We start from the raw sequence: 26,229 nt of genomic DNA, 5'->3' as shown, positions 1-26,229 counted from the left end.
GGCGCGCGCAGAGCTTATCCTCTTCCGCACTGGCCCCCACCTCCCTTCCGCCCGCCGACTTCCAGTCAGCCCCTGGCGGAGGAAGTGATGTCACAGGCCCCATGTGAGCGGATTGCAACACATGCAGCTGCCTGGAGAGAGGGAACCGGTGTCCTACGTCAGAGCCGCCGCCGCGGAGCCGCCGCCGGGGAGGAGCAGCCACTGCCGCCCAGGACTGGGCCCTTAGGTAAGGCAGGGGTAGGGAAAGGCCAGCGACCACCGTGGCGGGTCGCGCGGGGCGGGAAGAGGAGGGCCTCTCGGGGGTGGCAAGGAAGGGGGCCGCTCTGCCCCAGCGGCGGCGCTAACTCTGTGGTCTTGGTGTCTCCGGGCCCCGCCGGGCCGCTCTAGGGAGGAGGAGGCGAGAAGATGGCGGACGACCCCAGTGCTGCCGATAGGAACGTGGAGATCTGGAAGATCAAGAAGCTCATTAAGAGCTTGGAGGCGGCCCGCGGGTGAGCGCTGCGTCCGGCCCCCCCGTGCCCTCTTGGTACCTGGACCTCTCAGGATGGCCGCCCCCGCGCCGCATGGCCGGATGAGGGGAGCCAAGCACTAGCCAACTCCCGCCTTCTGGATCTCTGGGTAGTTGCCCCCTACCCAGGGGCGTGGGTCAACGCGGTTGGCCGGAGAAGGGGTCCTTCACCCGAAGGGGTCCACTCCCGGGGCTCGGACCACTCGACCCCCTCGTGGCAGGCCACTGTTACTTCTGTACCCCTTCTAAGCCCTTGAATTCAACTCGTCCTTCGTCGAGTTCCAGGTACTACCACCCAACTCGGGTGCTCTTGCGGGGGGGAGGGCTCGGCCTTCCTTTCCGAACGCCCTTCCCTGATTTCCTCTTTTCCCCCTGCTTTCACGTTCCTTAGCCAGACCTTATTAAAATGGCATCTTTCTCCAAGGTGGGTGAAGTTTGGATGGGGCAGGAAGGAGAGGTGGTCAGGGACAACCTCTCTCTTACTTCCCTTGATTTCTCTGGATCTTGCAACTCTCCCAAGATGACTTCCTCCACATCCTCCAATCACTCTGGAGCTTTCTGCTTTTAGCTATTCCAGGATCAACCTGTAAACTGAAAATGCCAGCGTGTGCAGGGTGGGGGGTGTAGGAGAGGTTTTGGTTGACAAATCTATATCTGCATATCTAGGAAGAATCCAGAGTATGGGGCCGTTGATATGAATTGCAACAGGAAGGGTCCCTTTTAGCCTCTCAGGAACTTCTGGGGATAGAGGTGTCCGATGCTTATTGAAATTCAGAACTGAATTAGGTGGGCTTTGAGTCTCCTTTTGTAAATTTTGGTAAGAAACTCTAGTCGAATGCACTGTGAGACAGACTCCATTAAGACTGATTTATATGCTCTTTTTAAGTTAAAAAAAAAAAACTCGTTTGAGGAAGGTGTATCAGAAGTATTCCTATTTTCTCACTTAGTTTGTTTCTTTCCCATTCATGGAAACTTTTTACTTGTAGGAAGTGGCAAAAAAAGTATTTGGAACATTACATATTTGTCTGAGCATTCTTAGAATAGAGCGACCTGCCTCAGGCCATTATGAAAGTTGTTTTCAGCCCAGGAATTGAACATTTTGGTTTCCAACTCAGGTTTGTCCTTAATTAGTAGATATGCAATGATAGGATTAATTAAGCTCTAAATTATTACTGTTTTATGAAAGATGTGCTTAGTTCCACGGAAGGCCCAAAGTTAAGAGGCTGGTTTTGTGATTGTCTTTTGTTTTTAATAAATTAGTGACAATTCTGGTTGTTTTGTGATTGTCTTTTGTTCTTAATAAATTAGTGACAATTCTGCTGGGATGAAGCTTCTGAAAATTTGGCCCTCTTCGGTGACTTGGCCTCTTTTTCTCTAATGAACTGAAGGTAGCAACTTATTCTCTTATTCCTTAGGTTTGTTTTTCTTTGTATTTAATAAACTATTTAGACTTAAAATCTTACAGGAACTTGAACACAGGTAGTCGTGTGCCACCTGATAGAATGAATAATTATTCCCCAAGTTTGAGACTATTGTACAGGAAGGGTGATATAGGTAATGACCCATTACGATGTACTATCAGGAATTAACTGGGTTTTTCTGTTTTACTAGGATCTTCTGTTGTGTTACTTGAATCCTTCAATTTAGTATGGCTTTTTTAATAAATTGCTGTTCTTGCAGTTTTGTTTAAAGTTGAAAGTGACCTGTAGATTTGTTCTCTCAATTTGGAGGTAGGTTCACACATTACAATTTGCATACATTTTATTCTCTAAAGAAGTCTAGACTATGAAATCACAGCTGCACTTTCCTGCTGTGAAGTAACATTGAAGAAATAACACCGCTTAATAAGTAATAGCACTCCTTTCTAATGCTTGATGAAGCTCATTCTTAAATTTTTTCCTAGCCCTTTTACCTAGCCACTTGAAACTTAAGCTTCCCTTTAAAGGTTTTGAAGTTTTTACATCTTTGATTAGCAAAGTTCAGTGAAGTTTAAATGAAGTTCTTACACATAGCTTTTCTTCCAAGTGATGGAGTTAGTTGGACATTTTAGACAGGATTAAGCTGTTTAAAATAGCTGGGGAATAGTTTTTCTCTAAACAGTGTGGTTGGTAATCATGTTCAACTTTCCTTTTATTCAGGATTTGGTTGCATCTTGAGCTCATGACAATTTAAAATCTTGGCCATCTCTGAGTGTCAATAAGTCACAGGTTTATTCTGTTTAGCTCAGAAGCTTCCCAATATATATCAATTTATTTTGAGGAACAGGAAAATTGTATTTTCATGGCTGAGTTATATTACAGTCAGACTCTTTAGATTATCAGTGTACAATAAGAAGTTTTTTTTCCTTCTTTGCCTAATAATGCTAAAATATTTTAGTGAGAAATGTAATGGACTTTAAAGACAAATTGCATGGCAAAATGAATCTGTGTGCTGGTGTTTTGGGCACAGTCTGGGTTTCAGGAGAAAACTGAGGTTGTAGTTCAAGCATGGTTATTAACATTAGATAATGAAACTTAGTGATTGATTAATAGAATTGTTTGATTTGAAAGGGTTATAACATGTATAACTTTAAGTTGGGTGGAACATACCTCTTTAGTTTCATATAAGCCTGGTTGAATGTTAGCATGTGCTAGTAAAATAACCAGCCAGTTTTGCTATGCATAAGTGCCATTTAAAGTTAGTGGTTGTTTCTTCCCAGTTTATGATTGCTCCTGGTATAGTCTTCACTGTTAACTTAGGGACAAATGTGTACATGAGCCAAAATAGAAACTAGGGCCATGTGAATAGAATGGTAGTTGCAGGTATTCTGAATAAAGAACTAAAGCAGGTGAATGATAGGTGGAAAATTTTAGGGGTTTTTTTTCTAATTTTTTTGAGCCACCAAGAAATAGTCCCAGAAATAGTGTTGGAACCTTTATAGTTTTCAGGTTATAAAATCATAACCAGAGCCTGTCCTAGCCAAGGACAGTGGTGAGTGTGACAAAGGAACTGCCAAGGTTAATTTGGGCTAAGTTGTGTTTGTGAGTGTTGGAATATTTTTTCACTTATCTTTAGCAGGGAACCTTATATGTTTCAGATATAATGAGGCCTCAGTCAGATAACCCATGTTTGAAGATCAGTTAATAAACGATTTGGGTCTTCTACAGTGGTCTTTAGGCTTTTAAAAAGCCTTCTGCTCAGTTAAAAATAACTTGTAGATACCTTGACTTTGAAAGAATTATAAAGTACCTGGCTATACATGACTCTTTTCTGCCTCTAAATATAACTCGGGGGAGGGGGGGGAGACTATCCTTTACTCTCAATAGTTCTGATACCAGATTTGTGGGTTTTTTCCCCCTACACCAAGCAATTCTCCAGTTCATAGGGGACACCAGCTGAGTGTCCTACAATTCAATTCTGACACTGTGGAATTAGCATCAGATCTCACAAGGGAGAGGGCTCAGTCCCACAGACTGCCCTACTTGCAACGTTTGGGTCTCCCCTACTGACTAACAGGCTGTAAATTGGGGCTTCAGTAATTTGCTGTGATGACTCACAGAACTCAGGGAAACACTTAGGTTTACTGGTTTATTACAAAGGATATTATAAAGGATACAGATGAACAGCCAGATGAAAAGGTACATAGGGCAAGGTCCAGAAGGTTCAAGTACAGGCACTCCTGCCTCTGTGGAACTGGGGTGCACCACCTGGGTTTACCAACCCAGAAGCTCAGTAAATCTCATTTAGGGGTTTTTATAGAGTTTAATCTGCAGCTTGCAACACCCCTTTCCCTGAGGTCCTTGGATGGAGCTGAAAGTTCCTACCTGGGTTAACACAGTCTTCCTGGTGACTAACCCCGTCCTGAAGCTGTCCAATAGCCCCACCCTCATTTCATTAGCATAAATTCAGGTGTGCTCTTAAGGGACTCCTTATGAATAACAAAAACTCCCATGGGAATTCCAAGAGTTTTAGGAGCTTTGTCAAAAGCAGAGGACAAAGACCAAATATATTTCTTACTGTACCATATAATTATTTTAATCTCTACAAAATTCATCACATTGTGTTGAATTAAAAGTTAGTAATTTTGAGAGATCAATGAATAGGTTTTTTTAAATATAGACAAATATGGACAGGTATGTAATATGAACCGATTAATATAATTTCAATAAATTAAAGTATGTTAAATGCATTTGAATATCTTCCCCAAGTGAAAATTGTTGCTTTTTAGAATATTCACTTAAATGATACTTGGAATATTCTCAACGTGATGAATCTCAGGTACTTTTTTTGCTTTAGTTCTCTATATCCTTAAACAAAGATGGTACATTGTAGTCTTTCATACTGATACCAGAACGGTAGAGGAATTTTTTCATCATCTCTCTGCCCCCTTCACCCCATGAGGTAGTAAAGGGGAGCTGGGGAAGAGAAAAGTATATTTAATAGGGTGTGGTGATGTTCCTAGATCCATTCCAAGTGTCATAGGCTGGCTGCCTGCCTCAACTCAGAACTAGCCCTAACAGCCCTACTATTCTGGCATGGTTTTCTCTACACTGTGAATCTAATGAACAATTACTCTCTTTGAATTTCAACTCTTGACAGACTTCTCATTGTAATAGCAGATATACTTATCTTTCCAAGAAAGGAAGGCTTGCTCTGGACACACTCTTAGGTAAGCAAGAGTGCCTAATCAGAATACCATTTAAGGCCCAGTGCGATGTGGTTTACAGGTTCCCATCCCCCACCCCACTACTCCCCACATACATACTAGTGGGACCCTTTTTCTTTGGGTTTGAGGATGTGCTCAGTGTAGCCCCTTATGCTGGGAAGGTGTTCAATTGTGAGAAAACTTAAAATGTCAGTTTTGCAGCAGGGCTAAATGGTCTTTGATCCTATTTGAAGAGTCAGGAGAAATTTTCCTCTTCCTTAGATCCACTGCTGGAACTGTCCAACTGAGAACTTGGGGCAACAGAAATTTTTTCTGAGTCCAGCCTATTCTCCAGGGATCTCAGAATAGAACCTTCTCAGATGTATTCTGTAGGTGTCTCTTAATTCTTCAGCAGTCTGCTGTCTTGGGAGAAGGGATTAGAGAAGTTCAAGGTTCTTCTTTCCATCAGGTTGGAAATTATGAGGTTTCTTTACTTATTTTTGTCACTTTCTCTGAACAGGTGTCTTTTTCTTTGAATCTAGGTGAATGAAGGTCAAGAAAAAGAATGATTTTGCTTTTATTCTCACCCTCAAACATAATTGAATTTAATTAAGAGCCATAATTTCCTCATTCTCATAGATACAAAGATGAAAACAGACTTGATTCTTTTATAATGATAGACATTAAACTTTCTATGCTTTAATCCAGTCCTTTTTCATCTACTTAATTTGTATATAATAGGTGCCTTATGAGTGTTAATATGTTATTTTTTTAATTCTCCAAGTTGTTTTATATCTTAATTTTAACACCAATTTTTAGATATACAGCTTTCATCCATTGTATACTTTGTCTTTACTCTTGTCACCGTCCTTCCTATCCACTCCAAGGACTTGACATTTTTATATGCCTGACAGTGTGCTCTTGTCATGCAGATAACTTGGGGATGTTGGTCCTGTAACTCTTCTGTTTTCACATTTTCATTTGCTCCTCTAAGGTCTCCTTAAGAAAAATGATTCTAGTCAAAACAAAAGTTGTCTTTCTCTGCCAAATATCTGTGGCCTTCTAAATTAGGTTTTCCCCCTAACTCACATCTAGGTATATGAAAAATGAAGCCCACAAATTCATTTTTACTATTAACTAGTCAGTTTACAAGCTTCATCCCACATCTGTGAGTTGAACACTAGACATTTTGAAAGAAACGTGTAACACAATGAGAATGTGATCTGACACAAAACCCTGGAGTGATGATATGAACTATTTCTAGCCCCATATTAGTAAGTACAGAGTAACAGTACATGTTGAATGGGGTATAGTGTAAGCAGGTAAATCAGGTCTTAAATAAGATGTTGGACATTGTCAAAAAACAAAAGAGATTTTGTAACTACTCATACAGATTTCCTAGGCAAGGCAAGTGTTGTCAAAGAATGTTACAATGTCAAAGAATAACATTGGTGTTATTTGGCTGATAACAGTTTCTTTGATACAGTGGTGGAGTGGAGCCGTAACTGATCTGCAACTTTGAAATTGTGATTGAAATTCGTTCTTGATTAAAAGCCAGTTAGCCTGAAATTAGAGCCAAAAGCTTTGTGTAGGTTGATGGTTGGTGAGCTGTCAGGATATTGAAATAGTGCAGAGCATTTGCACACACGTTCCTTGTTGGTAAAGTTGGCAAGACAGAGTTTAATATAGTCCCAACATAGTTTGCCTTTCAGCCTAAGTAAACTAGTCTGCAAGTAATGAAAATGTACTAATCCTTAAATATTAATTCCTTATCACCTCCAGCATTAGCTTTTTACTGAAAAAAAAGAAAAAGTTTACTTTCTGGCTACCCCATTTCTGTCATCTTAGGGTTTTATTACTCCACTTAAGGAAGACCAGGTTAGAGGTTCATGGCGGAGATGTGTTTTAATCACGTAATGAAACTAATTTTCAAAAGGTGAGCTGAATAGTGTACATTTTGACTCCTCAACAGCTCTGTGAGAAAAGCTGTTATTGCCATTTTATTGATGAGGAAATTGAAGTACAGAGAGATTAACATCACAGCCTAGCAAGGGGTAGTGCTAGATTCTGTTTGTGCTTTTCTGATTTCAAAGCCTGTGATCCTGTTATACCACACTGCCTTGCTCATTGATTAGTATTTCTTTTGCTGAAAAGAATCATTTTCCATTCCTTTCTGAAAGGAGGACTCTTGTCCAAAGAGGTTTGCAATTTCCTAGAAGGAGCAGGTGTGCTGAGATCCAGGAGCAAAGATAAAAGAAAAACAGACATGCTATTTGCAAATCTATCCTAGGAAGAACTTGAGTGTGAACATGTTTATTCTTAATGAGCATCCATGGCGAAGGAAATAGCTGCTTTTAAATCCCTCCCCAGAAGCTCATTTGTGTATTTGAAAGATGATTAACAGGAAAGCTGGCTTTTGTTTTATTTGAGAAGTACTTGCATATTGATCAAGAAAGATAGGAGGTGGACTTTGATTTATAGGGTGCCATTTAGTGAGTCCCTGGAATGCTGGTTGTGATTGATAACTCCTGGCTTTGCAGTGATGTGAGAACACTAGAGAAATTTTCCAGCTTCTGCTTCTCCCTGGTGGAATATTCCACTGGGTTAATTCTGTGAAGTTGTTAGACCTTTTCAAAGAAAAAATAAGTCCTGTTTATAGAAAAGTAATACTCCACCAGATATATACATTTTTGTTTTGGATGACTGAGTAATTCTAGTGCTTTTCAGTATAAAATAACTAAAATGAACCTTTCTAAACCCTGCTGAAAATTTTTGGGACAACGAGTTATTCTGTCCTCTAGGGCAGAAGATGTTTTAATGTTTTGGTGTGTTCAGATCTTGGTCCTTCTCTCATCTGGTGATGGCATCTAACCCTAAGGTCATTTGCACAAACCAGTTTCAGGTAATTTTGTCTAGCTTCTTTAAACAGTAACAGAATCCTCTCTCCTGGTTTGATATTCTATAAGGTCTTTGTAAAAAGCAGTCGCATCTGTCTACCTACATCAGAGATGATATTGGGCCATGAAGGCGGATGGGGGAGGATCAAGTTGGGGATGAACAAAATTGAGGGTGGCAAAAGAAGACATTCTGGAAGTGTTGATTCTGTTATGGTTCAAACTTTAGTGAAGCTAAAGCTGGGACATTTAGTTATTTCTAGGCATGAGTTAGTTCCACTCCAAAGATTGGCAAATTTTTAATAGGTATTTTATTTGTTAGTTCAGAATAAATCTCTAGTGTCTGTTTTTAGAAGAGAGTATATAGCAAAGACTCTATTTCTGTTGTTAGGAATTAACCATTTATTCATCACATGTTTGATTATCCACTGTGTGCTAAAATGATTTTTGCTCTCCAGAAGCTTATATAGACCTCTAGTATAACCAGTGTGTTTCACTGTTTGATACTTGTTGGAAGAGAAAACGGGTCAGAGATTTGAGGTGACTGATTCTGAGTATATAAAAAATACTGAACCCATGCCACAGCTGTAGGATAAAGCCATTTAAGCTTTATATAGCTATTTAAAGTTTTAGAAGAAGATGAATTTCTGTTTCTCCCTTATGATAAATTACAAAACAGTTTCTAGTGTTTTGGCCATACTGTTTTGAACTGCATTTTTGGTTTGGTTCTGTCAGAGGATTTGGCAAGTCCTGTAATCCAATAAAGGTAATCACCGTTCCCACAAGGTCAACTCTTACCTCTTTCTTTGGACTTACTCAGATTCAAATAAGACTTCAACAACATCTAAGAGTATTTTTTTACCCCCTTCTAGTTGTGCTATGATATTAATTCTTTCTGACTTAACTGTTAAAGGACAGGGAGTTAGGGCCCAAGGAGCTAGAGTTCCATCTGGTTATCATTTAGTGAGCACTGTCTGCTCTCCCTGCGAGGCACTTGACATATCTTACAGAATCCTCATGACCTTGTGAAGTAAGTAGAAACTGAGGCCCAAAGGGATATATGTAATTTGCCCTAGGTTACGCAGATAGGACAGGGCATGAACCCAAATCTGTCTATTTCTAAAAACCTGTGTTTGCTCATAACAACCCTTGTATGCTGTGCCCATATTAAACCCATATCAAAAAGATTGATTTAGTCTCTAAGGTTAAACTTAGTTTTGTATATTGTTAAAAGCTGGTGATCCGTATAATGTGGCTAGCTTAGCAACTCCAAGAAATTATCTGAGGTTGAATTAAGTTCAGCTTTGTGAGCTTGAAAAGGGTATGTCCTGTGCACAACTGTGTCATCAGACACAGATGAAAGCTTAGGGAGCATATACAGGAAATCCCAACTAGAGAGTGTAGAAGGCAGTCTCTAAAATGTTCCTGGTTGGACCTAACCTGGAAGTAATTCTGTTATGTCAAGGTGATGAAATGGAGCATTTGATATGGAGAGCATTCTGGCTGGAAAAAGTTGGACATCTCTGAGCCATCACAATTCACTGTGGTTGTTACTGATAGGGTAAAATGACAGCAGCAGCTCACCCGCTGCAGCAAGTGGGCTCTGTGGGTTTCAGGGGGTGAGGTTATGGAATCTCTCCGTTTCAGCTGGCCAAGAGTATCTTGCTTAAAGGCATAGAAAACAAGTCAGACACATTGATTCTCAATCCTAATTATGTTTTAGAATTTATCTGATTCTATTTGAATCAAACTATTTGAAAATTGAGTCTCCCTCTTACAATCTCTACCACCCTCACTTTCCCTATTCTATATCTATTGAATTAGAATAGAGGAAGGAGAGATTTTTTTTATGAGTTGTTTTGGGGCTGGGGGGCGTTGTTTGTTGCTTTTAGAAAGATCTCCAAGAATTTGGGGTTCTCCTGCAAATTGGCAGTGGATGAGCTTGTGGAGCCACATTTTTTTTTTCTTCCTACATTTCTAAAGTGTTCTTGAGCATTGTTGATGGTAACAGACTTTCATAATGTATTAGGTCAAAGCATGACTAAATTTTTTTGTTTATGTGCCAGTCCTTTGAGTGACCAGAAGGCTCCTTGTATCCAAAGGATGGAACTCTGAAAGCCCTAAAGTTACACACACGCACAGAGATACCATAGCCCAGGCTTTGCTGTGATTACCTTGAGTTTTTTCCTTAGAGACTTTTCAGTGCTGGCAATTCAAGTGACCAGATGTTTTTCTGTCCATTGTGTTCGGGGGCCATGAAACCTTGGATAGGGTGGGTGGTGTTACCACCCTAACCACCTCCCATCCTAGGGAGAGAGACTTCCTTTAACAGTGTCTTTATTTCTTTAAATTCTCTTCCTTCCTGAGTTTTGGCTAGTTTTATTTACTGTTCATATTTAATCTATTTACAACTACTTTTTCCTGTCTCCCAGCTGTTGTATTTCTCAGAAGTTAGTCCTCTGGGTTAAAGCATTGGTGAATCCTTCTTTAATAAGGGAAAGTGACTCTAAAATGTTGAGAACAAGAAAGAATATGAGAGCAGAGATCCCTGAAAGTATCACATAGCACATTGTTATATGTTGTGTCTTGCTTTGTCCGGTTTTTACGACCTGCATGTGAATCATTGTTGTACCTCGTAATTCACTGGCTTTACAATGAGTGTGTTTGGTTTTGGAAAAGGAATATAGTGAGAAAGCAAGAGTGGATGAAAAAATGAAAATTAAAAAGGTGTAGTTTGCATGTGTAGTGAGCAGCTCCTTAGCTTTATTGGAGAAAGTTGTTCACTCTTTAAAATGAAATATTCAGCTTCCTTGATTTTGTTTTGGTGTTTACATAAACTGGTCAGACAACTTTGATTGGCTCGCCTGGGGGATAAATGAGTGTTTATTTTGTTTGGAAACTTTCCTGGAAAAACTAATCTGCTTATAATAAACCCAAGATTGAAAAAAAAATCAGAGATTATAAAGTAGCCTTTAAATTTCTAAAGTAGAAGCCTTACGTTTATTTAATACTCCTTATTTTCTCTTCACCAGTCAGGTGTCTTATAATAAAAATGAATTCAGAAACTTGAGGTTCCCCCCAGCTGGAGTAAAGAGAGTCACAAAAGGAAGCTAGTGAAAGGTAATTTTTTGGACATTAGTCAAAATTCAAAAGAAGCAAGAGGCTAAGACTAATTTTGAAGGTAGTTTTAAGTGAAGTCCTCTAACAAGATTGTTCTTAGGTATGTATCTTCACTACTTTGTCCCTTCTAGAAATTATTTGGATGTGAGTGTAAGGTTGTTCAACTGGTGGGGCTATACAGTAAAGTTGCTTAATGAATGCTTATCTTCTTAACCTATCTGAACTAGGAATTAAATAGCTGCTTATCTTAAGGTCCTTGCTTTGTCCTCCACTTGATTATCTTGCTTTAAGGATTTCCTTCAGGCATTTTGAGTTCACTGGGTTAATTTGTCCCAACATCCTCTTTAGCCTCAAATTTTCCATCCTTTGGAGTTTGGTGCCTGTTCAGTCCCTGAGATCTGAGCCTTTGATCCTGCTTTCCTTGGAGCCCCTCCTCATTCCACTCCTTACTTCTTGCCTGTTTGCTAGTTCATCTCCTAGGAAACTACTCCGTAAATCAGAGCACGTCAGCTTTTAAAAACTGAGTCCTACTTTTGAAAAATAACTCCGTTGGTCCCTAAAGATTGCAGGAGCCCCTAGGGTGGAAAAATACACTCTCTTGAGAATTGTTCATCTGTAAAGAAGTACGAGCCAGTAAAGTCCACTATTCAAACTAATCCATCCTCTTTCCCCATCTTGTGTATTTTCATATTATGTATTTGCATAAGTTGGCAACCCCAGTGTCAAACTTATCTGTCCTCTTTTTCCCCCTCGTCTTGTATATTTTCATATTATACATGCATATAATTGATGATCCCTGTGTAGAGACAGGTAGGTGGCACCTACAATCTAGACCATGTTTGAAGTTAAATTTACTTGCCCAATGTTTCCAGCCCCTCCCAAAGCAAAGTTGTTTAAGGGATGATTTTCTTCTTTGACCTACTCCAGAAAGAATTATCAGAAAGGTTTTTTTGGAAATTCCTCTTTAGAAGCCTAGCAAGAAAAGCAGTTTATTACATTTGATTGCTTAAAAATAGGATCTAAAGAGGGGGTTTTTTTGTTTGTTTTTTGTTTGTTTTGTTGTTGTTGTTTGTGGTAATAGAAGATACTAGTTTGTTTCATTTGGGAATTCTTTTTCCATCTATTTCAGAAACTGGACCGTGGCCACAGGTAGAATTGTATGTGTGTCTGATCATTTGATTTCTGGGTACCTTGTCCTGGTTTTCTAAGTTCCTTTTATGTAGTTGTGCTATGAAAATTAAGATGAAAAACATTTTAGAGAGCAATACACCTGATTTAATAGAAGTGTGTGCACACGCACACAAACAAGAGATTGTTCTGAATCATTCTGATTTGTCAGTACTATATTTGAAATTTTAGCTGATTTGAATATTGGGAATAATGTTTATGTAGATGAAGAAATAACTCTGGGTCATGTGTGGTATTTTGGAGCTTTATTTTCTATGAAGTATATCTTGGAAGCAGCTTTGTTTTATCATTTTGCTTGAGTGTGTGATGACAACTGAAGCTGCTTATCATAAATCTGCTTGATTCTTTGGTTTGTCTAGAATACTTGCTCCCCTATCCGTGGGGTGGCAGCAGAGCACACACCGTGCTTTACCTCATACTGTAATTAATTAACTTGTGTTCATTGGGGAAAGTGTCATAGGGGTTATGACCAGCTCTCTAGGTTTTGAGTAGAAACTTCAACAGAAACAATGCTAGTTTGGGAGCTGTAATAACATCAACTGGCAATCTTAGAGTAACTATTTTGATGATAGAAGGGCTAGATAGCCAGCTTCAAAAACAAACAAACAAACAAACAAACAAAAAAACTTGTCTGACAAAAGGATCTGTGGAATTTACTGCTAGGAGAAAACTTTCAGAAGGCAGGTCTTGTGTAAATGAGGTCCCTTTCCAATGCTAATACTGCAGAGAAACAAATTCAATGGTGCACATTTGTGAAATTAATTTTACTATATGAAGATGTTTCCAGACATTTTCAGTTTTCAGACACCTGTAGTTACAAAGCTAATATATAGGTTTTCTGTAATTTTTGTTCCCCTGACTGTGACTCTGCTTCTCTCTTATTAGTCTCTTGGCACAAATGCCCATTTGATTTGATGTTGTATCCATCTTTCTGATTTATTTTTCTTGCCTGCTTCCACTGGACATTGGATATTTGCAGTTCTGTTAAAGTCAGTTTGTTGGACTACTGTGGAATTACGCAAGCTCAGTAATTAGTGGAAAGTTTAGGCATGGCATTCGGGACAGTTTTCCCAGTTTACCTAAAGAAAGCACTCATTTGTTTCCCTGTGACACTAATATTTACAATGATTAAACTTGTCATAGCCTCTAAGGACATGATCTGTAAGAATCTCAGGAAGTAGTTTTCTCACAGGCTCATTAGTATCTAGTAGAAACATTTTTTTAAATTATCAAGTTTTTAATATACTTTGGCTTAGATCAACTTTTACCTTCAAAATATTAGTTGACTCGGTTTATACTGTAGATCTTGTAAGAAAGCCAGCCGTTAGAGCTGGTCAGGGCAAATTTAGGGCTTTTAATTTCCTATGTATATGTGTGGTATAGATTTGAGTCTTTTCATATTGCCACTTGTTCTTATAAAACATATCATTTAGTTTTTAAACATAAAATTTAATTTAGTAAACGTAAATTAACATTTCTTAAGAAAAAACATTCTTTGGCTTTTCCAGTAAGCTGTTAGGTTAAGAGACCAGGAGACTTTAAAAGGAAGTATCCTATTATGTACTGAGTCTTTTCCGTAGATATTTTAATAACAGCTTTATTGAGATATAATTTACATACTATAAAACTTACCCTCCTTTTAAAGTATACAATTCACTATTCTTGTTGTTGATTTTCAGAATTGTGCAACAATTACCACTATATAATTTTAAAACATTTTAATCAGCCCAGAAAGAAACCCCACCCCTACCCCCCAATCTCGTCTGATCTCAGAAGCTAAGCAGGTTCAGGCCTGGTTAGTACTTGGATGGGAGACCACCCAGGAATATCGGGTGCTGTAGGCATTAAAAAAAGAAAGAACCCCCCCCCAAAAAAAGAAAGACAGAAACACCCCCCACCACCACCACAAATACATACCAGTTACCAGTCATTGCCCATTCCACCTCAGCAATTAACTCTTCTTTCTCTGGGTCTCAGTTGCCTGTCGTGAACATTTCACATAAATGGAACCATAAAATATGTGGTCTTTTGTGAATACTTTTTTCCTTTTATTGTTGAATAATATTTGATTGTATGAATAAACCATGTAGTTTATCCATTCATTAGTTAAACATAGATTTTTTTCCCCCTTACTTTTTGTCTGTTACAAATAATGCCTCAGTCAACACAAGTGCTTGTGTGTACACATGTTTTTAGCAGTGGAATGGCTGGGTCATGCGGTAACTAACCTTTTGAGGAAATGCCAGACCTTTCCAAAGTACTGTACTGTTTTAATTCTCAACAGCATTGAATAAGGGTTTCAGTTTCTCTACATTCTATCTATATATCTTGGAGAAATGCCTATCAAAGTTCTTTGCCTATTTTTATGTCAGTTGTCTTTTTGTTGTTGGGTTGTAAGAGTTATTTTCATATTCTAGATATAAGTCCCTTTTCAGACATACAATTTACAAATATTTTCTCATATTCTGTGAGTTGTCTTTTCAATTTCTTGATGTCCTTTAAAGCACAAAAGTGTTTAATTTTGATGAAGTCCTCTTGATCTAGATAATCTTTTAAATAATAATTTTAGTGCTGTTTGGGTGTTAATGAGAGTCTATTACATTTGCATTGTCTAAATGAAGAAGAGAGTCAGATGAGAAAAGTACCTTCAGGAATGGGAGTTAACAGGAACCTTTTTTGAAAAGGAAACAACCTAGAATGAACTCTTAGGTGATTTTAATGTGCTGCCAAGGTTGAGAACTGTTTTAAAGGAAGTTTCAAATTTTTTTAAACATATAAATGGGCTAAATAGTTTTTTAAAAAACTTTCATATATGTCAAAATATACACAATATAAAATTTACCATCTTATCCATTTTAAGTATACAATTTAATAGTGTTCAGCACATTTATACTGTTGTGCAACCAATACCCAGAACTCTCTTCATCTTGTAAAATTGAAATTGTATACTCGTTGACAAACGCCCTATTTCCCCTTCCGCCCAGCCACTGCAACCACCATTCTTCCTTTCTCTATGAAATTGACCACTCCGGATACCTCATATAAGTGGAATCACACAATATTTTTCTTTTTATAACTGGCTTACTTATTTTACCATCATTTGTTCAAGGCTCATATTTGTAGCATGTGTCAGAATTTCCTTTAATGTTGAATAATACTCCACTGTGTCTATATGCCACATTATTTTTCATCAATGGACATTTGAGTTATTTCCACCTTTTTAATTATTGTGAATGATGTTGCCATGAGCATTAGCAAGTTATCTTCTTGTTTCCTGGCTTTTACTCTTTTGGGTATATAACAAGAAGTAGAATTGCTAGATCATAAATTAATTCTGTATTGAATTAGTAGAAGAACTACTGTGCTGTTATTCATAACCGCTGTACCATTTAACATCACTACTAGTGATGCATAAGGATTCAAATATCTCCACATCCTTGCAAACACTTGTTATTTTTTTTATAGTAGACGTCTTAATAGGTGTGAAATGGTTGTGTTTTAATTTGCATGGCCCTGATGATTAGCGATTAGTTGATGTGTTTTGATAATGTAGTTTATATTTGCTTTAAGTAGAACTAGGAATAATTAAAATGAGGTATTTCTTAACTGATGATGCTAATAAATATTTCGAGGATGTGTAGGTTAAAAAGATATGTTGCTGGCATCAGTATTGAAGTTAGGTTGGTGACTGCTCAAAAGGGACTATCCATGTGGCAGGGCCTTGGTGGTGTCCTCAATAGTTCAAAGTTTAGTCCTGGCTTTTTTTTCTTCTTCTTCTTTAATTCCCTCCACCCACCCCCCACTTCCACCCCTGACCTATAGATGTTGCCATTTCTCCTTAAGAACCAAATCTCTGAAGGCGGGGCATCTCCTCCCACACGCTTGTGGCGTGCATTCGGTACTCTTGGGGGCCTGGTGCACCTGGGATATGGTCCATGGCTCCACCTAGGGCACAAACCCTAGGACCTTCTGCGTGTAAAGCAGACATGCTAACCACTACACTATAGAGCCACCCCCTGGTCCTGGCTTTTAATTCTAGAAACTTGAATTTGTTTGGGCACCCAGAGTTCACCAGGCTCTCAGTGAATTGCTCTTTTCATTCAAACTCAAAGCAGTTGATATACAAAATACATGTAGAGATAAATAAATGCATTTGTTGGTTTGTTTGTTGGAAGGAAGAGAGAGCCTATATGGGATTTTTCCTACCTGGAATATTTATGTAAATTCTAAGGCTCTCTTGTCCCATTATCAGGATATTTGGGGTGCTAAATTAGTGGTTATAAATTTTCAAGGTGAGCCTGGAATTTAAAGGAAAAGGAGAACAGGATGATATTAAGTTGGTATTTCATCTAGACTTTGGAAAGACTTGTTGCATCATCCTATGATGGCATCTCCCACTGGAAGAGCTACCAGATTCCAAGCCTCTGCCATGGACTGTCAAATTCTAGCCTGTCATCACCCCTTTACCAAAGCTGCTCTGTGTCCTTGGGGAATGAGGTGTTTCCCAAGTTTCCCTTAAAATGCTTTACTTCTTTATATAGCTACTATTAGATAGCTAATATTTATTCAAATAATTGAACACCCACTATATTCTGAACACTGTTCCTAGCTCTGGAAATACTTTGATGACACTGATATACTCCTTACCTTCCTAATCACTTTGAGAGTGATCTATTTCTCCTATTTTAGGGGCATCTCACTCTAGCTCCCTTTACTAATGATATGCATGATTTTAAACTCTTATGTGGTACGTGAACCTCTAATGTTATTCTTTCTTCCACAGCAATGGCACAAGCATGATATCATTGATCATTCCTCCCAAAGACCAGATTTCACGAGTGGCAAAAATGTTAGCAGATGAGTTTGGAACTGCATCTAACATTAAGTCACGAGTAAACCGCCTTTCAGTCCTGGGAGCCATTACATCTGTACAACAAAGACTCAAACTTTATAACAAAGGTAATCTGGAGCCTGATCATTTTCCTCCCCTACTTTGTATATCTTGGTTATATTTTCCACTTTGAGCCTGCCATGGTGATTTTGGTCACTGGTATCCCCCTTTAGCCAGCCCTCAGCGCAGTGTCTCTTTGGTCTTGTGAATTTAACCTTTTGTTGTTGTTGTTGTTGTTGTTGCTCTGAAAGTTAAGTAACATTTACTGTACTTAAAGGAATAAATCTTTTTTAAAACATCTCAAGAGTAATCTTCAAAATGAAGGAGAGAATTCCGCCTGAGAGATTTATAGATATTTCTGCTTGTTTAAATTACAAGTTAAAGGGTCTGGTACAGTAGACTGTGGGAGCATTTCCTATCAATTGGGAAAAATTAGCTGTGGCTTTAAGTATAGAAATTGTTCATATTTTTTGCAGTACCTCCAAACGGCCTGGTTGTTTACTGTGGTACAATTGTAACGGAAGAAGGAAAGGAAAAGAAAGTCAACATTGACTTTGAACCTTTCAAACCAATTAATACGTCATTGTATTTGTGTGACAACAAATTCCATACAGAGGTAAGAAGTTCAAGCACAGAATATTTTCATCACCCCAGAAAGAAACCCTGTACCCATTAACAGTCACTGCCATTCCCCATTCCCACTCCACCAAGATCCCTCAGGTCTAGGCTTTCTCTAATCTATTTTCTGTCTGTAGATTTACTTATGCTGGGCATTTCATATATAAATGGATTCATTCAATTTGTGGGCTTTTGCGAATGCCTTCTTTCACTTAGCATTATGTTTTTAAGGTTCATCTATGTTATGGTGTGTGTCAGTACTTCATCCCTTTTTATGACCAAATAATATTTGCCACATTTTATTTTATCTATTCATGGATATGCCACATTTTATTTACCTGTTAATCAGTTGATGGACATTTGTGTTGTTTCCACTATTCGGCTGTTATGAATAACGCTGCTTTGAACATACATGTACAAGTTTTTGTTTGACCATGTGTTTTCATTGGGGGTGTATATACCTAGGAGTGGAATTTCTAGATTCTATGGTAACTACATGTTTAACCTTTTGAGGAGTTTCCACAATGACATTCTGAATGACATAATCATTCAGCATGTTTGAGGAAAGTGCTAAGCTGGATTTGAAGAACTAGTAAGCTGGGTTTGAAGAAATTATTGGCTAACTGCTCCCTATTTCTCCCTGTGTACCCATGGTACTTGCCTATAATCTTCGAACCCTTGTTTTCATGCTCACAACTTATAAAATCTTCAGTAGCAGGACTATAAGAGCTCCTCCCCACCCCCCATGAAACTTTTGAGTGACAGAGCTGCCATAGGATGAACTTTAAGGATAGAAAGGAAACCTCATTAGAGTGACCTAAATCAGTCATCAGTAGAACAATCAGGAATTCATGGCTGGCTCCTAGTTCAGTCTCTTGCCTTTCATCGACCTAGGGAAAAATCTCTACAGTGGAATTAGAACTGACATTTGTCGACAGTTTACAATGGATGGTTTTTGCTAACTTGACAAGAAGTCCAATTCCAGTTGGATCCTGGTCAGTTACAAAGATGGTCGAGACTGTTCTTTTGGCTGTCACGGCCTTCTTCTGGCAAAGGCTTCATTGGGGAGGCTCTTAGCCACCCTATCCCCTTACCTATATCTGATTTGATGAAAGCAAGTTTTGAATCTTGTTAATTTAAATAGTACCTGGTACTCTCTAGCTTTAGCTTACCTATTAAGTTAGCCTCATTGTTTTTTCTAAACCTGAACTCCCCTTCCAAGGTACCATTTATTGTTGCCTTTGTTTATTTTTGCTTCAGTTGATATGTCAATAACTAGATGTGAAAGTAGCATACTGCACAACACAATCTATGTCCTGTTTAATAAATATAATTGAACATTTTCATGAAGGATAAGTCTATTTCCTGATGAGCAGAGCAGTCTTGTTGAAAAACTGAATCAAGCTACCTAACAGATTATTTCAGTAAAGCAAAATTTTTAGTGTGCAATATTTCTTAATGCTATTTATCAAGCATGGTTTGGTTAAAGATTGTTTCTTAGTAATTAATGTGCTTTCTAGTCAATTCTGAAGGACCTATTTTTTTTCCTTAGTTAAAATGGAACAGATAATTCTTAGCTCTGAACAAGCTACTACCTAGCAAGTTAGTCATCTACCAAGCCTATGTACCCATGGTACTTGCCTATAAGTGAAATCACATGGTATTTGTCTTGATGGAGTTTTCAGATTCCATCATGAAAACTCTTGCTCATCTCTATGAATTCCAGGACTAAATATTTGCTTTAAGGAGACAGAAATATAGGGATGTAGTGCTAACCCAGAAGGAAGGTTTTCCCCTATAAAAACTCAGAATCATTAGTCGTATTACCTTTAAAATAAAATTGAGTTTTATATCTTGATGTCATTAATAATGTTCAAAATATAGGAGTTAAATGAAACATTTCAACACTAGAAGATCTTTTTATAGACTTTCTGGGTGTTGTACTTATTTACTCCTACTCTAGAGTTGATTTATAAGACATTATTTTCTATAATGAATATTGCCTATTAATGCCAGGTTATTAATAATAACAGAAAGTCAACTTTTAGAGGTTAAACTTAATTTGACTTCTATGTTCCATAGACTACCCTCAGTCTAAATCAGATCAAACACTAGGAAGAATTTGAGCCCTATAACTCTAAATGAGCTTCATAATCGTGTGCCTGGGTCAGATTTGTTGAAAGGCTTAACATCCGTATCATTGGTTTTCTCCTGCATCAGGAATTTAAATTTGTCTCTGTGGGTTACATATTTATAGCTGAAGTCTATAAATTACTACATAAAATGGTTTTTCTGTAGTATTCATACCATTCTGAATGAGGCGAAAGGGCTTGTATATGTCCTTTCGGATTTTGTCTTGACCCTATCAAAGCTTTGGGATTTATTGTATGGTACTTGCGTTTGCTTTTCAGGCTCTTACAGCACTACTTTCGGATGATAGCAAGTTTGGCTTCATTGTAATAGATGGTAGTGGTGCACTTTTTGGCACACTCCAAGGAAACACAAGAGAAGTCCTGCACAAATTCACTGTGGATCTCCCAAAGAAACATGGTAATATAGGAAGAGAACATGAGCCCATTTGCTTTGTGCTAGCAGTAAGGAAACAAATAGTAAAATCCAGGTGATGGGAGAATTATCATGAGATGACTTATGACTTACTGGTGCTTATGGCTCTTCTTTCAACAAGAGAATTAGTAGTCACTCTCTGAAAACAAGTAAAGGTATATGCTAAACATTTAGTTAAGGGAATAGTGATTTTTCTCTTTGTCTTTTTCTTGGGTAATAGCATGATTATTTAGTTACTTAGCAGGGCATCTTGTACTTCTTAATAATTGACTTTTTCTTCTTGCCACTTTTTTTGTCAAAGGTAGGGGAGGTCAGTCAGCCTTGCGTTTTGCCCGTTTAAGAATGGAAAAGCGACATAACTATGTTCGGAAAGTAGCTGAGACTGCTGTGCAGCTGTTTATTTCTGGGGACAAAGTGAATGTGGCTGGTCTCGTTTTAGCTGGATCAGCTGACTTTAAAACTGAACTAAGTCAATCTGATATGTTTGATCAGGTAAGTGAGAAATAGAGGCTCCATTATGTAATTTTCTTACTGGGAATAGAGAGTCCTCTGAGCACTAGGACATGCGCATCTATTTTCACTTTTACGGTGATGTATTCCAGGTTAAAAACCCAGCTCTGAATTGGCATTTAATCCAGAAAGATCTTTTCGTTGGACATCGGCTTAGCCATAAAAGCTATTTTGTACTCTACCACCTTATATGGCAAGAAGCAGCAGTTCTCCCTTTTCTCCACAAGAAACTTATTTTGTTTGTGTTTAATGTGTTAGCCTCTTATAGACCCTAATAGAATATGTGCTGTGATCGGCTGAGGAAGTTTACCCTGGCAGTGTTGCTCACTGAGACTTGCTAATGAATAAATTGGGCCCTTTCCCTATATTCTCCTATTTTAGACATCATCGATCCCGTTGCTGAGTTTTGCATGCCATTAAGAGGTAGTGGTTTTTGGTAATGGTGTTTTGAAGTACTGATTATGTTTTTTTTTTTTTTAATTGTGTCAGAGGTTGCAATCAAAAGTTTTAAAATTAGTTGATATATCTTATGGTGGTGAAAATGGATTCAACCAAGCTATTGAGTTATCTACTGAAGTCCTCTCCAACGTGAAATTCATTCAAGAGAAGAAATTAATAGGTATCAGTGAAATATAACTTACTTACTTATGTGAAATGTTTTTATGTGTATGCCTGTATGTACATGATTGTATGTATCAAACAAGACACTGAAAAGGTAAAAGAGGAAGGATTAACATTTATATTAAGATCTTCAGTAGAATCATTTTCAATCTTTCTTAGTCATTAGGTCTAATAAACGTGTTTGTCTTTCTACTGTTTTTACCCTTTGGCAATAGGAACCAAACTTTAGTTTTATTTCCCGTATTAATTATCCTTATAACAGAGTGATGAATTAGAGAGAGAAAGCCAGAATTAAAGACTAGTGTGGCAGCCGTTTGGATTTATTTCAGATTTAACTGAGCACACACACATTTCCAAATGGTTCTATGTTTGGCTCAACTGTTATCTCTTGAGAGTCAATTTCTGCAGCTTCAACTAATGGTATCATTTTTTACTGACTTTTGGCACTTACTTTTAAGTTGATTTTTTTCCCTCCCCCTCTCTCTGACTTTGAGTGTAAGAGGGTCTGTGTCTACAAAGGAAACTTTAATACATGTCCTTATTGACCTGTCCCTAATCACAGGACGATACTTTGATGAAATCAGCCAGGACACGGGCAAGTACTGTTTTGGAGTTGAAGATACACTAAAGGCTTTAGAAATGGGAGCTGTAGAGATTCTAATAGTCTATGAAAATCTGGATATAATGAGATATGTTCTTCATTGCCAAGGCACAGAAGGTATGAGATTTAGAAAATAAGATTGCTATTTGTTATTGACCTGTGTGTTCAGGAATCTTGGGGTGGAGCTCTTGGAAAGGAGCAGTTAGAAAGCAGGTCTGCACCTTGTTCCTATCTCTTTCATTCTGTAGCATATTCCTTCATAGATTTTTCTGCTTGAACTGATAAATGTTTACTTAAGATTGTTGTTTTCTGAGAATAAGGACTGTCTTAAATGTCTTTGGTGTTTCCTTATGATAGGAGTAGTGTACCCAGAGGCGCTCAGTGCAGATGAATAATCTTATGAAAAGGTTGATAGGATTAGTTCAGGAGCCCTTTTATCTAACTTAACTCATCTCACGAGACTTGGACTTGTTAGTATATGAGAAGCAGGTTAACACATTTTTTTCCCCCAATACTACAGAGGAGAAAATTCTCTATCTAACTCCAGAACAAGAGAAGGATAAATCTCATTTCACAGACAAAGAGGTATGTGATTGTTTTCTTGGCTTGGTGATACATGCAAGGAAAGATAAATCCATATGTTAGAGCACTGGCAACATAGTCAGCGCCTTGGGAAACTGGGGGCAACAGGAGGTAGTTAGCTCCTATCTGCCACATACCAGTCTGATTCCAAGGAAGGAGCCAAGTCATGGTTACTATGGTTCCTTATTTTTAAAGTAGTTAAACATTCTCATTCTCAAAATAGTAAAGAGGAAGATTTAACTGAATAGTGCCTAATCTGCACTGTGAAACCTGTGCTGCTTTCTACACTTTCTGTATCAGCTCTTTTGCAGGTTTGGTGTAAATGCATCACCACAGCTTAAGGTGCTACGTGCCCAGCACAGATCCCTTTAAGTAGTAGTAGCTTCCTCAAATTCTGAGATGAAGGACTTGATTTTTCATGAGGCTGCTCTAAAAAGCAATTCTGGCATGTCTCTTCTGAGCTGTTGAATGAGTGCTGCCTAGAGACAGTTCACAGCAGCCTGACTTCTTGAAACAACAGGAACCATAAGTTGAAAAACTGCTAAGTAGGTGTTGACATTTCATTACTGAGGCTTGAGCCTGCGGAGGAATGTTGTTTGAAATAATCAGAATTTCTGTACTATCACAATTATGTCACCAGAAACCAGAATTCACATAGAGAGCTTTATACACATACACATCATGAGAGGGGAGAATGGTGGTGGGCGGTGAGACAAGGGTCACTAAGTCTCGATATATCCTTATCCCATTGTTTCTGTATCTCATGGTCGCCCCTGAAGACAGGACAAGAACATGAACTAATTGAGAGCATGCCCCTGCTGGAATGGTTTGCTAACAACTATAAAAAATTTGGAGCTACATTGGAAATTGTCACAGATAAGTCACAAGAAGGATCCCAGTTTGTGAAAGGATTTGGTGGAATTGGAGGTGAGTAGCCAATTAGAAAACTAAAGTTAAAGCCAGGGTCTCAGACCAAGGCCTTTCCTGTACATTACAAAATAGTTAACTTCAGGTGAGATGTGCTCATCTCATCCACTGAGGCAGCACAGAGCTACAGGTTCCTTGGTTAGAACCATTTTTAATCATCACCTCTTTGCTTTCTATAATTCTGCAAGGGAATTGGGCTTTTCTTATTATAGCGAACCCTCCTCACCCTGTGAACTCAGATGATTTATTCTTTGGTTTGTCCCCAGGTATCTTGCGGTACCGAGTAGATTTCCAGGGAATGGAATACCAAGGAGGAGACGATGAATTTTTTGACCTTGATGACTACTAGGTAGTCGACATGGGTCCGGCAAAATGTGCCTCACCCTCCAGCATCCAACCCAAGGAGCATACCCGTGGTGGAATCCAAACAGATCCCTGCCTTACAATTGGAACATTTCCAGAACTTAATCCATGAGCATTGGATATTGAAAAGAAAACCGAAACAAAACCAGACCCAACCCTACACTTTGGTTTGTCATGGTGTCAGCGCAGCAGCCTACAACTAAGTTCCTAAATGCCACTTTGGACTAATTTAAACAAGAATCCCAGTTTTTACTTTTACTCGATGGTGAAATTGGTTGCTCTTGTATTTTATGAAAAAAAAAAATGATTTTTTTAACCTTCATACATAGAAGCAAAAATACTTTAACTGCTGTAAACCTTCAAAAGTTAATAGAAATGAGATCATACTGGTTTGTTTCTTATTTTGATTGGAGAAAAATTAAATTGCTGCATTTCGCAGTGACCCATTTACATGGCATTCTCAGCTTAGACTGCATAAGAAGAAATATACGTGGTGAAATGTTGGAACCATTTCTCTCTTGGTCTCTTGTTTAATGTTGAAAGGGTGAGCTAATAGGCAATTTCAACTTCACTCCCTCACACTACCCGTGCCCCTACAGACTGTCAGTTTCAAGGATGCAAATTGCATTGCAGCGTCAAACTGACAACATGAAGCATTTGGGCCAGTGCACCGTTTCCTTCCACGTGTTTTGCAGGCGCATTTGTGCCCAGGGTTTGGGAGCCCTTAGCATCAATTGCTTTGACAAGGGTTCTCATAATCTTAGCCTACTAGAAACCAGTTTGGGATGGATATGGGGCTTCTGTGCTATTGCTGGGATTGGGAGAAATAAAACATGCAATATAAATGGAAGCAAAGAAATTTAAAGAATATTTTATTTTGCTTGGGTCTATCCTTGGTCAAAGGGAGGTGGTTGTGTTTTCCTTGTGTTGGATGGCATGAGATTATGTGAATGTTTTGATTTTTTTAAAAAAATGAACTGCAAGGTTTTTCACAGGAACGTGAAAAGACACGTATGACTGTGCATGTAATTATAAGCCCCTGACCTCCTGGTGGGGTTGGAGCATCTGTTTCGAATATGGGACTTGTAAACACCTCTCATAGGAGAAAGTATGGGAGGCGGGTGGGAAGGGCAGGGGTGGGAAGGGATGGGACACAGCTTCTGGCACCAAGGACTTAACCATGTTGGATCCAAAAGTGGGCCTGAAAACCTGAAGCTCATGCTTCACAGCTGAGCTGTGAGTCAGACTTGACCCCAACTAACATGCAAAGTCATGGCGTGCCCGAGGTGGTGACAATGAACAAAGTGTGTAGGATGTGCCCAGTGGTAGCAATGGAAAAAACGTATACCAAATGGACTTTGAAGGACCAAAGGTTTTAAAAGTCAATTGGTATCACCCCCACACTGATAGGGTAGTGGGGTGCATTTGATTTTCAAATTGGGTACTTCAACACTTTAGTGCCTGACTGCTGTTCTTCACTGACTTGACTCAGTCACTCGTAGCTTTATTGGTCTGAACCAGCTCCTTGTTCCCAGGTTGCAGACCTGCCTATCGTTCCAATAATCCTGTTTCACTTGAATGAAGGGAGTATGTCTTAAATGTAAAGTTTCTGGTTCTCACACTGTATTCTGAGGTCCAAATGACTGTCTGTGGATGTGTAACCTGATGTCTCAACCCCCAATGAGAAGAGTCAGTTCTTTGATATTCACCAGCGCGGGAGGCTTCACTGGAACAGGCTTTTGCTTTGGGCTCTGCTGTTTGTTTGCAGAACACCCAAGAGCGAGCAAACATGCTCTCTTCGCAGCAGTACCTTAGGGTTTTGCCATTGTAAATGGGTCTAATGTGATATGACAAGACCAGAGAAATTGGATGTAAATTTACATTTTTGAATATGTTTGTTTCACATGATACATTTAGGGTATGCAGCTCCTTTTGTAGTTTTTATTTTTACTATTTAAGTTTGGAAATGATGCCAAATTTTTGTATTTCTTTAATCAATGTGTTCTCTTTGGTGATATATATTGCATTATATATTGATGTGTGTATCAATATATACTGATATGTATTACACTTACACATACAAACACATAAATAAGAGGGGGTGAAAACCGTAGCCTTTGCATTCTCTATAGCCTCTACAGAGAGATCCTAAGCAGCGAAATCTTGGTGTTGTGATATACAGAAATGGAGAAGAGTATTAAACCATATTTAAGAATA

At 38.5% G+C, this 26,229-nt stretch overlaps 1 protein-coding gene across 2 annotated transcripts; it reads left to right on the top strand.

Annotated features, from left to right (window-relative positions):
* The first annotated feature begins 30 nt into the window (after window positions 1–30).
* Window positions 31–26,229, top strand: ETF1 (eukaryotic translation termination factor 1). 2 transcript variants are annotated; one of them, XM_011362435.2, is made up of 11 exons: window positions 31–226; window positions 388–491; window positions 17,118–17,293; window positions 17,702–17,841; window positions 20,255–20,393; window positions 20,710–20,900; window positions 21,408–21,537; window positions 22,102–22,257; window positions 22,661–22,725; window positions 23,502–23,649; window positions 23,916–26,229. In XM_011362435.2, the coding sequence occupies exons 2-11, from the start codon at window positions 406–408 to the stop codon at window positions 23,996–23,998; spliced, it is 1,314 nt and encodes a 437-aa protein (XP_011360737.1). In that variant the 5' UTR covers window positions 31–226; window positions 388–405; the 3' UTR covers window positions 23,999–26,229. The 2 variants fall into 2 exon arrangements, with proteins under 2 accessions (XP_011360737.1, XP_011360738.1); XM_011362436.2 differs by lacking the exons at window positions 31–226; window positions 388–491 and adding an exon at window positions 571–793.

Source organism: Pteropus vampyrus, unplaced genomic scaffold, assembly GCF_000151845.1.
Source record: "Pteropus vampyrus isolate Shadow unplaced genomic scaffold, Pvam_2.0 Scaffold74, whole genome shotgun sequence".
NCBI lineage: Eukaryota > Metazoa > Chordata > Mammalia > Chiroptera > Pteropodidae > Pteropus > Pteropus vampyrus.
The sequence above is the reverse complement of the archived record's forward strand: the minus strand, read 5'-3'. Positions and strand labels throughout refer to the sequence as shown.